The 16,633-nt window shown below is 41.3% G+C and overlaps 1 protein-coding gene across 5 annotated transcripts in view; it reads left to right on the top strand.

The window, feature by feature from the left end:
• The window catches only part of LOC311063718 (serine/threonine-protein phosphatase 2A 56 kDa regulatory subunit gamma isoform-like), a 55,194-nt gene extending 40,492 nt beyond the window's left edge, over positions 1-14,702 (top strand). For 3 of the 5 annotated variants that reach the window (XM_084083266.1, XM_084083265.1, XM_084083268.1), the window contains 12 exons: positions 393-503; positions 1,846-1,938; positions 2,749-2,879; positions 3,006-3,065; positions 4,022-4,130; positions 4,255-4,308; positions 6,046-6,216; positions 7,166-7,293; positions 7,803-7,904; positions 8,136-8,208; positions 8,509-8,625; positions 9,367-14,702. In XM_084083266.1, the coding sequence (XP_083939392.1) occupies positions 393-503; positions 1,846-1,938; positions 2,749-2,879; positions 3,006-3,065; positions 4,022-4,130; positions 4,255-4,308; positions 6,046-6,216; positions 7,166-7,293; positions 7,803-7,904; positions 8,136-8,208; positions 8,509-8,625; positions 9,367-9,498 (1,281 nt within the window). In that variant the 3' untranslated portion in view covers positions 9,499-14,702. The remainder of the gene's footprint in view (positions 1-392; positions 504-1,845; positions 1,939-2,748; positions 2,880-3,005; positions 3,066-4,021; positions 4,131-4,254; positions 4,309-6,045; positions 6,217-7,165; positions 7,294-7,802; positions 7,905-8,135; positions 8,209-8,508; positions 8,626-9,366) is intronic. The other 2 variants (XM_084083267.1, XM_084083269.1) reach the window with 1 other exon arrangement.
• Positions 14,703-16,633: the final 1,931 nt, after the last annotated feature.

Here is a 16,633-nt window from a genome sequence, read left to right as displayed (position 1 = left end):
TGGTTAAAATTCCAGGCACTGGAGGTACCCTGTTTTGAAAAACCCCTGGCACTCAATATGTTAACCTGAACTGGAAAACAAACTCAGCTGAACAAAATCATGCCCTCTTAAGCCCTATTTTATACTTTGTCGTACGATGGTGTCGTGTCGTGAAAGTAGCCGCTCTACAAGCTCACAACACGACTCTTCGCAACGCGTTGAGTTTGTAGATCAGCTTTTTTTTTGCCCAAATGCACACCCCAAAATAGGAATTGTGTTGTTCAAAGTCCTAGTGCCCAGAAGTAAACTGTGGTTGGGACCTGACTGTCTGTCTGTCTGTGTCCAGTTTGCTGTGAACATGTTCAGTAGACTGTGGTTGTGACCTGACTGTCTGTCTGTCTGTGTGTGTCCAGTTTGCTGTGAACATGTTCAGGACGTTGCCACCGTCGTCCAATCCCACTGGAGCTGAGTTTGACCCAGAGGAGGATGAGCCAACGTTAGAGGCTGCATGGCCCCATCTACAGGTACACACGCACACACACACACGCACACGTTTGTATTACTATACTTGTGAGAACATCAACACTTTAGGACAGCCATGTTATGAATGCCATTTCAAAATAATAATTGCCATTTTTAACCGTAAGCCTAAAGCCGAAAAACAGCAGATCTACAAGCCCACAACGCGTCGCGCTGCGACGCGTTGTGGGCTTATAGATCGGCTGTTTTTCGGTGCATGACACTGGTGCATAACTAAGTATGAAGTATGAAGTATGTTGAACTCTAATTCCAATCCCTAAACCTAACCTCTAAGACACCTAAATGTCTAATCCTGACCTGAATGTTTTTCTAATTGTAAACGTATCTCTAAAACACATTTTTCTTAACTATAAAACAACCATTTGTCTTGTGAGGACCAGGAAAACGGTCCTCACAATGTATGTTTCTTCAAATTCTACTATACTTGCTCCTCGCAAGTATAGTAATACACACACACACACACACACACACACACACACACACACACACACACACACACACACACACACACACACACACACACACACACACACACACACACACACACACACACTCACACTCTAGGGGTGTAACTAGAGTTGTTCCGATACCAGTATCGGAAAAGCTGCCGATGCTGCCTAAAATGCTGGCATTATTGATGTCATTGCACAGCGACGCAGAGTGGATCTACGAGTTAAAAACTAGCTCAAGGGTTAACAATGCAGTGCACCGCAACACATTCCTACCTTCTACATCTATTCTTTTTGACACGCGACACTCCATATGAACAGAGAGTGAAAGATGAAATGTAGCGAACGCGCGTGTGAGGTAATTGACCCCACTTCCTTATTTTAACATGCTGATTACAAGGCACAAGTTCTTAGCATGGATACAATTTATTCTTTGCATTGAAAACCTAATTTAATCGATTTAAAGGCACCCTAGAAGCTGTTGCTGTTTACCTATATGTAGTTGAATCGCTGAAATTAAAATCAATGCATCGATACAATTACAGAATTTAAGACGCACACAAGCACGCACTCGGACAATGCACACAAACATGGTTTCTCGTCTACACAGTGACACGCACGCACGCACGCACGCACGCACGCACGCACGCACGCACGCACGCACGCACACACACACACACACACACACACACACATACACTTTAGCTAGCAGGTGAATCAGGTGGCCTCTATTTTCTTCTATTTTCTTCACACATGAACATAACTAACCTTAATTATTCTCTGGACAATTAAGCCTAATTTATACTGTATGCAACACTGTCAATTATAAACGCATCTTTACTGTGATATAACTCCGTCTTTCTTTCTGTTATTACAGCTTGTCTACGAGTTCTTCCTCCGGTTCTTGGAGTCGCCAGATTTTCAACCAAATGTAGCCAAGAAATATATTGACCAGAAATTTGTAATGCAGGTAAGAGCTTCATATCAAAACGTAATATACAGTGTAGTTTATTTTCTTTTTTTTTATTATGTGTATTAGTTTAATCTTTCACATGAAACCAGAAGCTCACATGAAACAAGGAAGTGAAAAAAAGGCGAGACGCATGATGACACAGAACTAAATATGTGGTTGGTATACAGGAACAGAACATGTTCCTGTATACCAACCACATATATTCGACAGCAATATTATTCTGCTGTCGGGCAGAAACCTTATATCTGTATTTATTTGTTCATAAATGAATGGCTTATTTTATACTTCGTCTCTGTCGGGTGGAAACCCAGACAAAACTGTTACTTTTCAGGATTCAAATTTAAAAATGGCAAAAGTAGAAGATCTACAGTACAAGCTCAAAATGCATTCCTTTGCGCTGATGCTTTGCTGTATACTGAAATAATAGCTGATGATGATTTGGGGTTAGAAGTTTTGTTTTTTTAGAAAGGTTTTAAAGGAGTAGTTCGCCTCAAAAATGACTTAATTTCTATCAATTACACACCTCATGAAGCCTTGGAATTCATGGAGATTTTTTAGTTTTTGTCGCATTCCTAAGCCAATAATTACCGGGCGGAGTCTTCGATAGGAGAGACTCCTATTGTACCATAGTCTCCTATTGACCGATGACCCGGTCATCAAATTATTGGCTCAGGAATGTGACAAAAACAAAAGAATCAACATGAATTCAAGGCTTCACGGGGTGTGTAATTGATATGAAATAATTATTATTTTTGGGTGCACTGCTCCTTTTTAAAGTTGTTTGTTTTTCCTCCCGTTTCCTGTCAGCTGTTAGATTTGTTTGACAGTGAAGACCCCAGGGAGAGAGACTTCCTGAAAACCACTCTTCACCGAATCTACGGCAAATTCCTGGGTCTGAGAGCCTACATCAGGAAACACATTAATAACATATTTTATAGGTGAGACTTGAGAGTCACGTCGTGCACCACAGACACCTGCTCTATTAGTTACTTTATCAAAGACTACTGGAGGTTCTGATTCGATGGACGGATTGGATTGTAACATTTCTGTATGTCTCTCTTCAGGTTCATTTATGAGACGGAGCATCATAATGGAATAGCAGAATTACTGGAAATATTAGGAAGGTAAGCTAATGCTCATTAACCAACTTTAATACCCATTCAGAGGCACTTAAGTTTGAGGGCTGTTAGTGTTGATGTTTATCCTTGGCACAAAAAAAACATCAGACTAAATTGATTAGTGTGATTAACATAATTTAACTCATAAAACCTGAGGCCATAGTTCTCACACTTTCAAGCTTTTCAAAAATGTAAAAGAAATAGCAGATATATTCTATTTATATCTGCTTGGTATATCTTCCATTTTTGAATAGCCAACGCAAAAATCTAAAATGACACGGATGCTTTCCCGGTTTTAATGGGTTAACTTAAACCTTATTTTAATAATAATAATAATAATACCTGGAATTTATATAGCGCTTTTCTGAGTACTCAAAGTCGCTTTACAAAGCTAAACTAAGTAGAACACAATCAAAACAAAACAACTTTAATAAGAAAATACAGAGAATAAAAAGTTAAAAAGGCTACAGAAGGCCAGGGAATAAAACAAAAGTTGAGACTAGGGTGGTAGAGGAGATCAGCTAGGTGAGGAAAGCAGTTCTGAAGAGGTGGGTTTTGAGGGAGGTTTTGAACACGGCAAGGGTGGGGGCGGTTTTGATGTGAGGTGGGAGTGGGTTCCAGAGGTTGGGTGCTGCAACGGAGAATGCCCTATCACCCCAGGTGCGCTTTGTTTTTTTGGTGGGGAATTTGAGGAGGTTGGCATCGCTGGATCTGAGGGAACGGGTGGGGACGTGGTTGTGAAGGAGGTCGGAAATGTATGTTGTGCAACAGTGCTGCAAAAATAGAGAAAATAGATTATCTATGTTGTGAGCTTGTAGATCAAACTTTTATTTAATAGATTAAATTGTTCTGTTTGATTAACTGTTAAACGATAATGAACGAAAACACCGAAACAATTTTCTTTTCTGTTGCACCTTGTCTGTTCTTGGTCTCACTGTGTGTGATGTCTCTTCTCTTCTCAGCATAATCAATGGCTTTGCGTTGCCATTGAAAGAGGAGCACAAGATCTTCCTATTGAAAGTCCTACTGCCTTTACACAAAGTGAAGTCTCTTAGTGTCTACCACCCACAGGTGACTGCCGGCTTCCTCACGTTGTCTTTCATGTTCAACATGTTTTTTTATTATCAATTAACGAGGCTGTCATTGACTTGACTTATCTGTTGTGTATGTCTCTCTTTCTCTTTCTCTCTGCCAGCTGGCGTACTGTGTGGTTCAGTTTCTAGAGAAGGACAGCACACTTACAGAACCGGTAAGATTGCATAAAAAGCTGTTGTTCAGACTGGTCTGGGACCCCAAATCAGATTTTTTGCGATCTATGCGGAATGGAATCAGTTTTGTTTTTTATCAAGTCTGAACAGCAAAAACACATGTCCATCAGATTTGAAACACATTCCTAGGTGGTTTTTAAATGCTGGCCCTTCGTTGATGCTTATCCTGCGAAAAAGACTTTCAACTTAAGTTTATCGTCGCATCACAAGTTTACACCAGGTATAAAAGACTGTGAAATTATTTTTGTTGCAAGCTTCCTACGAACTGCACTTACATTTTTGACCCATTAAGACCTGAAGAAGCATCTGTGTCACTTTTTCATTTGAGCTAAAAAGCATTATTTTACACTTTGGCTATTCAAAAATAGCAGATCTACAAGCTCATAGCGCGGCACCGAGTGCCGCGCTACGAGCTTGTAGATCTGCTATTTTTGAAAAATTGGGAAAATGTGTGCAAATCTTTGAATATATATTCTTATAAAGCGAACATTTGTAACTCAAATCTTTGCTTCTGGGGTGTCCCTGGAACAAAATATTTTGAGATGGGGGTCGGCGGCCAAATACTTATCATTTCGGGGGTCCTTGACATGAAAACGTTTGAGAACCACTGATATAGAAAACATACGTTTTTCAGAAAATTGTTGAGATTTGGAAGACATTAGCTAAGAATCGCCCTCAGGTCTTAATGGGTTAAATGAATAAAAGTGAACATAAAAATATCAAAACTAAAATATAAAGTGTGTGATGTGGCGCAATCTACTGTCCTTGGTTCACAACAGCAGTGAGACAACACACAGAAATGTGTGTGGGGAGGAATCAATAGACATCGGGGAGAAAAGAGAAGTGCAGCAGTACTTATGTTTATGGGTAGAAATGTAAAAGACGTAATGTGTCTGTACCTACCATGTTATGACCTACCATATTATTGGTAGGTCTCAGCACCTGTTCAGCAGCCTGATGGCCTGACTGGTCTGTTTGTTTGGCCTGCCTGATAGTAGCAGTGTGAACAGATTGTAGCTCGGGTGGTGAGCCTCTTAACCCATTAAGATCGGGAAAGAATCTTGAGATTTGAGCAAAAAAAAGCATTATTTTATACTTTGGCTATTCAAAAATAGCAGATCTACAAGCTCATAGAGCATCACTTCGTTGCCGCGCTACGAGCTTGTAGATCTGCTATTTTTGAAAAAGCTTGACAATTTTTGCAAATCTTTGAATATATATATTCTTTTAAAGCAAAATTGTTTTAACTCAAATCTCTCCTTCTGGGGGGTTCCTGTAAATATTTAGAGATGGGTGGGTCGGCGGCCAAACACATATCATTTTGGGGGTCCTTGACATGAAAAAGTTTGAGCACCACTGATATATATATATAGCAACATACGTTTTTTTTAAGAAAACTGTTGTAGAATCGGCCTCAGGCCTTAATGGGTTAATGATCCGCTTAGCCTCGGCTATGCACTGCGTGTCCTGGAGGGAGGGAGGGAGGGAGGGAGGGAAGCTCACCCCCCCCAACGATGCGCTTGGCCGTCCGCACCACCCTCTGTAGCGCTCTGCGGTCCAGGGTGACGCAGCTCGCCAGGAGGCTCTTGGCCTTTACGCTGTAGGAAAGAGAGGAAAGATATTTTGCCTCAAGTGGAATGCTTCACTGTGTGTCTGTGTGTGTGTGTGTGTGTGTGTGTGTGTGTGTGTGTGTGTGTGTCTCGTCCGTGTGCGTGCAGACGGTGATGGCTCTGTTGAAGTACTGGCCAAAGACCCACAGTCCAAAGGAGGTGATGTTCCTCAACGAGTTGGAGGAGATCCTGGACGTCATCGAGCCGTCTGAGTTTGTCAAGGTCATGGAGCCCCTATTCAGACAGCTGGCCAAGTGTGTGTCCAGTCCACACTTCCAGGTAAACCGTGTGTGTGTGTGTGTGTGTGTGTGTGTGCTTCAGATTGGTTTGATCACGTCCAAACATCATAAAACCAGACGTAAAAAGATTTTAGCGAATCTGATCTGAACCACATTGCCAGGTGATTTAAATGCGACTCAGTTTCGGCACTCGGACACCGAAGCCTTATTTATACTTTGCCGTACAACAAGTGTCGGAAATATCCGGTCTTTACAATGTGTTGCATCATGACTCATGCCTACGTCGTTACCACAGCAACCAATGCAGCTAGGACGGTCGGAAGATGAACACGCAAAATCTGATCGCTTGGCAAATAACAGTGTGGACAGTCGGGTCCTTGAAGATCAGATTTGAGAAACAAATCAGATTTGCCTGCAGTCTCTGAAGAACAGAGCCTATAACAGGGGTCGGCAACTTTGATGATGGAGAGGGCCACTATACTTCCACACTCACTCCAGAGGGCCACATTGCATATACTGTCGGGCCTGTCACACAAAAATGGCAAAAATAGCAGATCTACAAGCTCAAAACGCTGCGATGCGTTTTGAGCTTGTAGATCGGCTATTTTTGCTATTTTTGAATTGGAATTCAGATTTATTTTTTGCATTTTTTTTTTATTGGAATCCTGAAAAGTAACATTTTTATTTAATTTCAAATGCATTTAGTTATACTTATGTTAACTTTATGAACTTAAATACAAATACATTGGACATAAAAAAGACAATAGAATTTTAATACTAGTCATTAAACTGCTACTAATATAGTAGTAGTAATTAAAGCGGGTCATGTTTGGAATTGTAACAGCTGAAATCAATAATATATCAGTATTCCGATATTAACCTGCGGGCCGCATTAAGTGAAGGTGGGGGCCGCATGTGGCCCCCGGGCTGCCAGTTGCCCATGTATGGCCTATAATAAAAGCTCTGCTGCTGTGTTTTTTTTTCTTCAGGTTGCAGAGCGGGCTCTGTACTATTGGAACAACGAATACATCATGAGTCTGATCAGCGACAACGCTGCCAGGATCCTCCCCATCATGTTCCCTGCTCTGTACCGCAACTCCAAGACACACTGGAACAAGTCAGTCTCTCTCTGCCTGTCATTATGCTCCACGTTTTTATATATCGACTGATAGAAGTGCTGATTGTTTAACCCATTAAGACCTGAGAACGCTTCTAAAAATGTTCTAAATCCCATCAGTTTTTCTGAAAAAAATGTTAAAAAAAAACATTTTCACAATGTTTCAAAAATAGCAGATCTACAAGCTCATAGCGCGGCACTCGGTGCCGTGCTATGAGCTTGTATATCTGCTATTTTTGAATAGCTAAAGAAATCTAAAGTGACACAGATGCGTTCTAAAATAGATCTATAAACTTACGACATGAGCTTGTAGAGCAGCAGTTTTTTTTTAAATCATGTTAATAGGGTGAAGTGGTTAAAACGTGTCTGATTTAGTGGTAATGGCTTAAGTTTTGCCGGTCTGTTTTCTAAACCTGTGTGTGTGTGTGTGTGTGTGTGTGTGTGTGTGTGTGTGTGTGTGTGTGTGTGTGTGTGTGTGTGTGTGTGTGTGTGTGTGTGTGTGCGTGCAGGACTATCCACGGGTTGATCTACAACGCTCTGAAGCTGTTCATGGAGATGAACCAGAAGTTGTTTGATGACTGCACACAGCAGTTCAGAGCAGAGAAGAGCAAGTAAGTAAACACACAAGATCAAACCTTTTTTATTAAATTATTATTATTATTATTATTTTTATCTGAATTTGAAATTGTTAAATAATATCTGCAGAAAATAATGGGGGTGTTTTAAATGTGTGTGTGTGTGTGTGTGTGTGTGTGTGTGTGTGTGTGTGTGTGTGTGTGTGTGTGTGTGTGTGTGTGTGTGTGTGTGTGTGTGTGTGTGTGTGTGTGTGTGTTGTGTTCTAGAGAGAAAGCCAAGTGGAAGGAGAGGGAAGACGCTTGGCTGAAGATTGAGAATCTGGCAAAGACAAACCCACAGGTGAGAGAGAGAGAGAGAGAGAGCTCTCAGAATGTCTGCAGGGTTTCCCTCAGACTGACTCGGTCTCTGCACACAGCCGACACTGAATTGGTCAATGCCGGGTATAAACTTGTTAAAAGAGTACCACGATGACATAATGTAGTCAGTTTTTTCCATCGTGTACAGTACGTGACATCAACCCGTCACACACCCTCTACCCAAAGGAGAGCGTGCTGGGCTGGGCTGACTATTTTTGAGTAGCCAAAGTATAGAATAATGGTTAACCCATTATTGTCTGCTGCTGTCCCCTTGTCTGTCCAGTTCGTGGTGTACGTGGACTCGACAGGCCTGGGCAGTCCCATGGACATAGAGACAGACGGACTGCTGCTGGACGATGTCGGCATGCTAAAGAAAACCGTAGCGGAAGAAGCAGTACAGGTAGGATAGTGACGTTACTGGGGTTAGCACTGGTGTTAGAGAGTGGTTAATAGAGTTAGTACTGGGATGAGAGTGGTTAATCAAGTTAATGGAAAGATAGTTTTAGTCAGTTTCAATGTGCTGAAAGTTGTAGTTTGCAGAAAGCAGTTGATCAACTCTAATTGATCATCAATATACAAGCATATGACGCTCGGGTGGCGCAGTGGTAAACGTGGCATGCCCACCACCGCGGAGGTTGTGGGTTCAAATCCACTGTGGTGCATCAGGCTTTGTCAAGTGTCTATAAGGAACACAATTGTCTGTGTGACAAATAGACTCATCATGATGACATAATGACTTGAAGGTTTACACAGCGAATGGAATATTCAAACTGATGATGACTATAAAATGAAGTAAAAACAACTAATTGTCGTGAAGCCAAAAGCCACTGAGCATTCATTAAGTGTGTTTGATGGGAGTCCTGTGGTGTTGTGTTTAGTTGTGTGTACTCAAAAAGAAAACGCAAAGATGCTTAATGTTGTTTTAATGAACAGGTTGAAAGCGTGCCTCAGTTCCCCGCTGTACACAGCCAAAGTAGAAAGCATTTTCAGAATGAGGTCAGATCCATCCCTTGGCAGTCAGACCCGCTTTTATCTTCAATTTATTATTGCTGCATCAAGTTTCTCTGAAGACTCAAGTTTTGTTCCCCCCCCCCGCCCCCTCTCTCCTGCCTCCCTCCCTCCCTCCCTCCCTCTCTCTCAGATCCAGAGGGACCCGCGTAAATGTCCTCCGTTAATGAGGAGGAAGTCGGAGCTTCCCGCCGACATGACCACGGTCAAAGCGTTGGAGACTCACCGGAGAGCCGAAGACATGATCACCACAGACGCCCACTAACACACACACACACACACACACACACACACACACACACACACACACACTAACACACCAGCAGCATCACACGCAACAAACACAGGGGCCAGCACAACAATACAACTACAGCACCTCGCTCGCACACAACGCAACGCAACCAAACCGAACTCAACTGAACTGAACCGAAACCGACCCGACCCGACCACGATACAGAACCACATCTCTACTGGAGATCAGAGAAGCCTGGTTCAGATGTAACTCTGTTTTGAAACACACACACACACACACACACACACACACACACACACACCTAGTCATAGTCCAGTAAAGATGTCAGTAGTTCTGGACTGTTGCATGACCAGAACTACGCCCTTTACCCTGAAACCCCCTCAAAGAATAGTAGTCTTTCTTTTTTATTGTCTGTCTCCCCCGTCTCTCTCTCTCTCTCTCGTCCATGTTGTTGGGGTGTAGTCATCTCTCAGGTCTTCTGTTTACTGTCCTCTATGTGAGTCGTCTCTCTCCTGCCTCCTCTTTAACAGATGTCACCCAAATCAAACCTCACTTTTAGCTCGAACCACTTGAACCCTATATCGTCCCACTTCTGGGTCTAACATTTGGCAGAATAGCTGGTCTACAAGCTCACAACGAGCTTCTAGATGACTATTTTCAGCTAAGATATTTAGTGTACAAGGAAAGCCGGAGAGCCCCTAGGTTATAACCCTTAGGAATCCTTAAAAACAAATGTAGAGTTTAAGTGGTTTTAAAAAGAAACGTCACTTTTAAAAAGTGGCATTTAAAAAGTTATTTAAATTCAGATATGTTATCATTCACCTACAATGACAACAAGACAGCTGTTTGTTTTCATACCCGGGGCTGTACAAAATGTGACTAAATATTTAACCTACTGCCGTTTCAGAAAAAGTGCAGCAAGCTAGTGACCAAAACACCAAGATTCCCCTGGCACGTTACATGCAGAAAGTTAGCCTGTTGAAATGCAGATGACATTTGGTTCTAATTGAAAACAGAATGGAAAGTAAACTTCATTCAGACGTTATTTATTCTAAACACGCGAGCTCATTTGAAATGCTCGTTTTACACAGCATTACATTTTTATTTCGTCTGTCAGGTGGAAACCTCGTTACTTTTCCGGAAATAGAAAACAAAATAATAACCTGCGTTCCTATGGATCCAATGTGATTATTTAGCCACAAACTTGTGTTAAAAACTTTCATTGGTTCATTTTTATAAAACCCACAGACATATTGCCTATAATATCTAATTGTAGGAAAATAAATATTATATTTTTAAACCATTTAGTTTTTTTAACCAAGTATAAACTAATTTATGTAAAAAAAATAAAAAATACTTAATGGCAATACAAGTTTTCTCCCCGACAGTGACGCCATTTAAACACTGATACACTGAGGTTGTGCTATACTGTGAAATATTGGCACTGGTGTTCTGTGGTTGTAGTGTCATAGATCATAAGTCTGTGCTGATGGTGTATAGCACCACCTGGAGTGTATCATTGAAACTACACCACCAATTCACCATTAATATGTCTGATTTTAGACCCTTTTAAAAGCCAAAGTTACAGGTGGTGGAGGTTTTCCTTGGTAAACAGTGCATATGTTCAGAGTGATGTTATCATGAAACATAGGCACTTATTAGAATGCCACTCGGCCAATAAAAATGCTAAGTTGGAACTAATTGTAGTATAATTATATTTTTAATTGTTTAACCAACCACTTTAATAGACCCACCTAGACTCCCACCTTCAGGGATAAAGCCCAAAGTTAATTGGGGTGTTAAAAAAAAAAAAAAAAAAACTAAACCTTGTATGAAGTGTCAACATAACTGACCACTTTCTTTGCCAATCAGCAATCGGTCAGATTATAGAAACGCAGGTCTGAAACACAGGTAGCTTTACCAAGTTAAACTCTGTGTGTAGACTATAGCCAAAGAATATTCCCCTGATTGTACTTGAGAAGTTTAGCTTAATTGAACATGGGTCAAAGTGACGCAATGGCAACCAGTTAAATATGAATGTCCTATTTGTAAAGTCTGGGTATGAATATTATTAACAAACTGTCATGTGAACTCAGCTGGGAGAGCAGCACACACTAGCTGTTATTGATAAGATCTTGGTTTCTTTGTCGTCTCCCTTATCCTGCTGAAGATTCATAGATCTAACTCAGTGGTTCTCAAAACATGGTTTAATTTCAATCCCCATAATTCTTGAGTGCGTACAAATGGAACCAAATTAACCCGCAACGGGTCCATTTGGTTCCACTTGTACACACTCAAGAGTTACAGACCTGTAAGGGGTCCATTTGGAACCCCCTCAAGGGAACCCTGAGGGTCCCTCTTGGACCTCCACTTTATGAGAACCACTGGAACTTTTAATCAGGACCGAGGCGTCCCCGACATGGTTCTGTTAATCCAGTACTGATGGGCTGATGGAGGTTCTATAGGTTCAAATGGAGAACCGTGGCTTGGTGCCAACTTCTACTTTCTCTGTCAATCACCTTTTTAGTTTATAAATGGCGCTTGTATGATTTAAATTTTAACTTAATTTTTCAACTCGTTTTAATCTGTACAATACTGTAGGCAATAAGTTGCTGTGTGTGTGTGTGTGTGTGTGTGTGTGGGAGGGCTCAAACAGTTCCTTGTGATTGGGTTCAATCTCCCCCTGCTTCACTTGGTGTTGAGTGGTTATATATGAGGGGGTATTTGTCAACTAGACTAAATTCACGCTTTTGGATTCCATTTGGGTCATTTATCTGGTCACCCGTGTGCACATGCTGCCATTCAAGTCGTGTTCGTACACACTTCGAGCTCATACTTATGATAGAGTCACCGTACCTTAGCTTCAGTGTTAACAACCTCCCACTGACTGCCTGGCTCAGTGGCACAGCGTCACATTGAGCTGAGCGAGGAGGAGGAAGGAGGCAGGTTTCTGGTGACGACTATCTCCTCTTCTCAAGCAGAGAACTCCTTTCCAACTAGCTAGTTAAGAGATTAGATGGCTTAAGTGGTGAGGTATGCTTTTGCTTTTGAAGAAGTTGTACACAAGCCTTTCAGTTCACAGTGCCTTTTAATTGTACAATTTGGGGGGGGGGGTTGTGTATTGGCTCGGCAGAGGGTTAGAAGAGAAGAGCAGCTCCTGTTTAAAATCCAACATTGGTTTCCAAACGGAGCCACCCCCATCTCATCATGGAGCTCCTCGTTAGTGGGTACGCTCACCTCGTTAACTAGCAAAAGTGCATCTGAGCCGCCTTTGACTGCCGCTTATAGCCTTGTTTAGAAACCAACAAAGCAAGATTTGTAGTGGTGACGTTTTAAAAGAGAAGGGAGAGGACCCACGCCCCTCTGACCACTTCAGCAAAGAAGCACTTCCTGGTGAAACTTGAAGAGAACGCAACTTAAAACGAGTAAAAAGATTTGGAAATCCTCGATGCTGTCTGTTGTGGTGTGAAAAGCGGGGGAGGACAGCTCCACCACCACCCCCCTGCTGTGTGCCTATCAATACGTTTTAAAGAGCTACACTGCGTCCAAAATCACATGCTACATACTAACCAGTATGCCATTTTTCAACAAACTTTTAAGTGCATAAAGAGTGTATGTTTAATTTCAGACATACTAATCAGACCATACAGAAGGTTATGAAAGTGCCTCATCTTGTGTCAAAGCAGAGGCACTACACACATGCTCCCATTTCATGTGTAATAGCCTAGTTAAACGTTTGGTGGACATGTCATTGGTTTTATGCCAGAGGATTGGTCGCACAGCTACACATTGCGTTGTCGTGGGACACCAGTGTGGTGTCCAGTATTGCACACTGTAATACTTGTGTTGGTGTGCATTTCACGTACTCTTGAGTCTCCCATAACGATTTGGCATACTAATAGTATGTTGGTGTGGAATCTTCGGACGCAGCCCTAGTCTCCGTGGGAGAGGCAATCGATCTCCCGGCGCATCCCGTGTACATCCTCGACATCCTCTTTAGTTTTTCTTTACATTCACGTCCCTGAATGTCAGGAAGCCCAATTGATATACGCCATAGGATGACAGTGTTGCTCACCCCCCCAAAAAAGTGCCGATTTATTAGCTTGTAGATCGGCATGTTTTGGGCAGTTGACACCGTCGTGTGATGGAGTATACTAAGCTTAACGCCCTCCCGTCAGACCTGCACGCCGTGGCCGTATGCCCCCCTCCCCCTTCCTCCCCCCCAGCCATCCCAGCAAAAACCCCACCAGTTGTCGAGTGTTTTTTTCTTTGGACGTCTGTTTGAAAGTCCTACTGGATGCTCGCAAAGGTTTTCTCCCTCCGTTGTGTTTATTTTTGTTGTCGTTGCCTGCAAGAAGCTTCTCCGTCAGTGTCTCTCCGCTGAATGTGCAAATTGTAAATAATCCCATGCAAAATTTCATTGGTTTCCTACCTTTTTTTGTTTTTTATTTTAATTTTTCACACTCTATTGTCATTTTGTCTTAAGAATAACATTTAACCGTTAATTTAAGTTTATTTTTTTTATATACCAAAAACCACAGCCCCCAAAACAGCGACTCATTCACTGATTTGATGAAAGCAAAATGAGAACTCCCTCACTCAGTATTTCTTCATCCTCCGGGACTGGTGATGTGCTGTTATTGTCACATTTTACACGGCTGTCACCAGAGAGTCTGTTCGTTAAATGGCTTTAATAATAAGGATAATACTGTAGCTTCGTTGGAGCTCTCTTTCATTTTACATAAGCTTTTTTCTTTTCTTTTTTCTTTTGAAAGAATGATTATTGCAAGTGTCCTTTAGTATACTGTCTTGTACTAAATGGCTTCATCTAATATTGTACATATTATGTACTATTATTTTATGTTATATCTATTATTAAATGGTAGATTTCCATATTTTCTACAAAAAATAGCCCCCCCCCGTGTACAGATAACTGCAGATAGATGGTATGACACAGACTTCAACACATGTGGCTTTTTGCATTTAGAAACCGCATAGAATTTGGATAGTTTTTATTTTTAATTTTTAATCGATTTGTAACCTGACGTTTTCCGTTTTTTGTTTGCAGCTCCGGGCAGACATACAGTATGTGTTGAGATTCATCGACATACGTTAAGCTTTTTCTGTGTGCTTTTATCCAAATCTCCAGTGGTGTACATCTATCTATATACAGTAAATAAAGAGAACATGTGAGTTTTATATTTTCATCCTAAAAACATTGTGAGTGTCGTTATTACAAGGTTCCCAGAACTTCCCACACATTTTTACTAATTCCTTTTCAAAACTTTTCCAACGTATTTCCCCCCATAACCAGGCCTATAGAACTCATATGGTGCAACAATGAGCTATCAATGCCCCAAGACCGACTCGGGGCGAATGCGGCACGTGAAAAAACAAACCATAACAGATCTACAAGCTCACAACATATCACAGTGCAATATTTTACTTGTTGTATTGTTTTTGTCACGTGACGTGACTTTATACATTAGGCTCTCTCACAGTTTGTGCAGAACAGGACAACATTTTACAATGTTACATATTTCACGTAATGTTAGACATGTCTTGAGACATGTTTTTCTGAGAATAAATGGCCAAAACTATCTATATATCAGGGGTCTTCAACAGGGGGTCCGGGACCCCTAGGGGGTCCTCAGAGCTACTATAGGGGGTCCGCTAAATCTTTGTGTGATAGGATTTAGTTTTTATACATTAACCACTTGAACCCTAGAATTCCTTTTCTGAGGGGAACATTAGCCAAAGAATAGCCGATCTACAAGCTCTCATAGATCTGCTATTTTCTACACATAAAGAGGCTATAGTGTAGAGGGAAAAAAGAGCAGACTAAGTAAAAAAGAAAACCTTTAATCTGAAACACAATTTTATACAATATAGAGTAGGGGGTCCCTGCTTCATCTCTCTCTCAGCTAGGGGGGTCCTTGGGCTGAAAACGTTGAAGACCCCTGATCTATATCCAAACATTTTCCAAAACATTTGATCAATTCCAAACCTTTTCCAGGCCTGGAATCATTTCAAAAATATTTCCAGAGATGTCATGACCGTGGGAATTAGAATTGTTCGAACTGATTCCTGTCTGTAGGGATTTGCTCTACACAGATCCTCTGCCAGTGGTGGACAGTATCGAAGTGCATTTATTTGAGTACTGTAAGTAAATTAGTATCTGTACTTTACTTGTGTATTTGTATTTTTGGATAAGTTCACTCCACTGCATATCAAAGACAAATTTGTACTTGAAAAGTAGCCCTACATTATGAATTAACCACTTAAGCCACATTTCAAATATAGTGAAAACAGCCGGTCTTGTTGATCTCCTATTTGAAGTTCATTTTTTTGTACTTTGTAATTTGTACTTTTGTATCTGTAAAAGCAAGTACTTCTGTACTTTAACTCAAGTACAAATGTTATTGAGCAAACTTTTACTTAATTGAGTATCTGTACTTTGACTCAAGTACCGTGGTTGAGTACTTTGTCCACTATTGGGTATACTTTTTAAATGCCCTCTCATGGCCAATAGACCCTTCTTGGCCCTTTTGCCCAAGAAAGGTCTATAGCAGTGGTTCTCAACCAGTGGTCCGGGGACCACCAGTGGTCCTTGAGGGGGTTGCAGGGGGTCCCCAGCCTAATTGATAGTTAGGAACCAAATGGACCCTTATGGGTCTGTAACTTTGAGAGTGTACAAATGGAACCAAAGGGTCCATTTGGTTCCATTTGTACACTCTCAGAGTTAAATGAACACTAATGATGATGATAAAGTGTAGATTAAGACCCCCAAGAAATCAAAATGGTTGAGTCCCTGGCATATCTTTTCAAATGGGGGTCCGTGGGCTAATATGTGTCAATTTGGGGGTCCTTGACACGAAAAAGGTTGAAAACCACTGGTCTATAGTATACAATCCTCTGGCGCCATCTTGTGGATTGCTGCAGAAATAAAAGTTGACGAAAAGGCACCCACTACCAAATGCATCAGCATTCATTCAGTATTTTTGTAATAATTGGATATCTGGGCTAATATTCAGATATTTGTAGTATGAGTTCTTTGCATTGTGAAACGAACTACCTTCACGGTTACCTAAGTTCAACATGGGACAATGTGAGGTTTTAAATTTGAAGATTTAACTGAATAAGCTGA

Source organism: Gymnoscopelus microlampas (genome assembly GCF_963454915.1).
Source record: "Gymnoscopelus microlampas genome assembly, chromosome: 16".
Lineage (NCBI taxonomy): Eukaryota > Metazoa > Chordata > Actinopteri > Myctophiformes > Myctophidae > Gymnoscopelus > Gymnoscopelus microlampas.
This window is presented reverse-complemented; position numbering and strand designations above follow the sequence as displayed.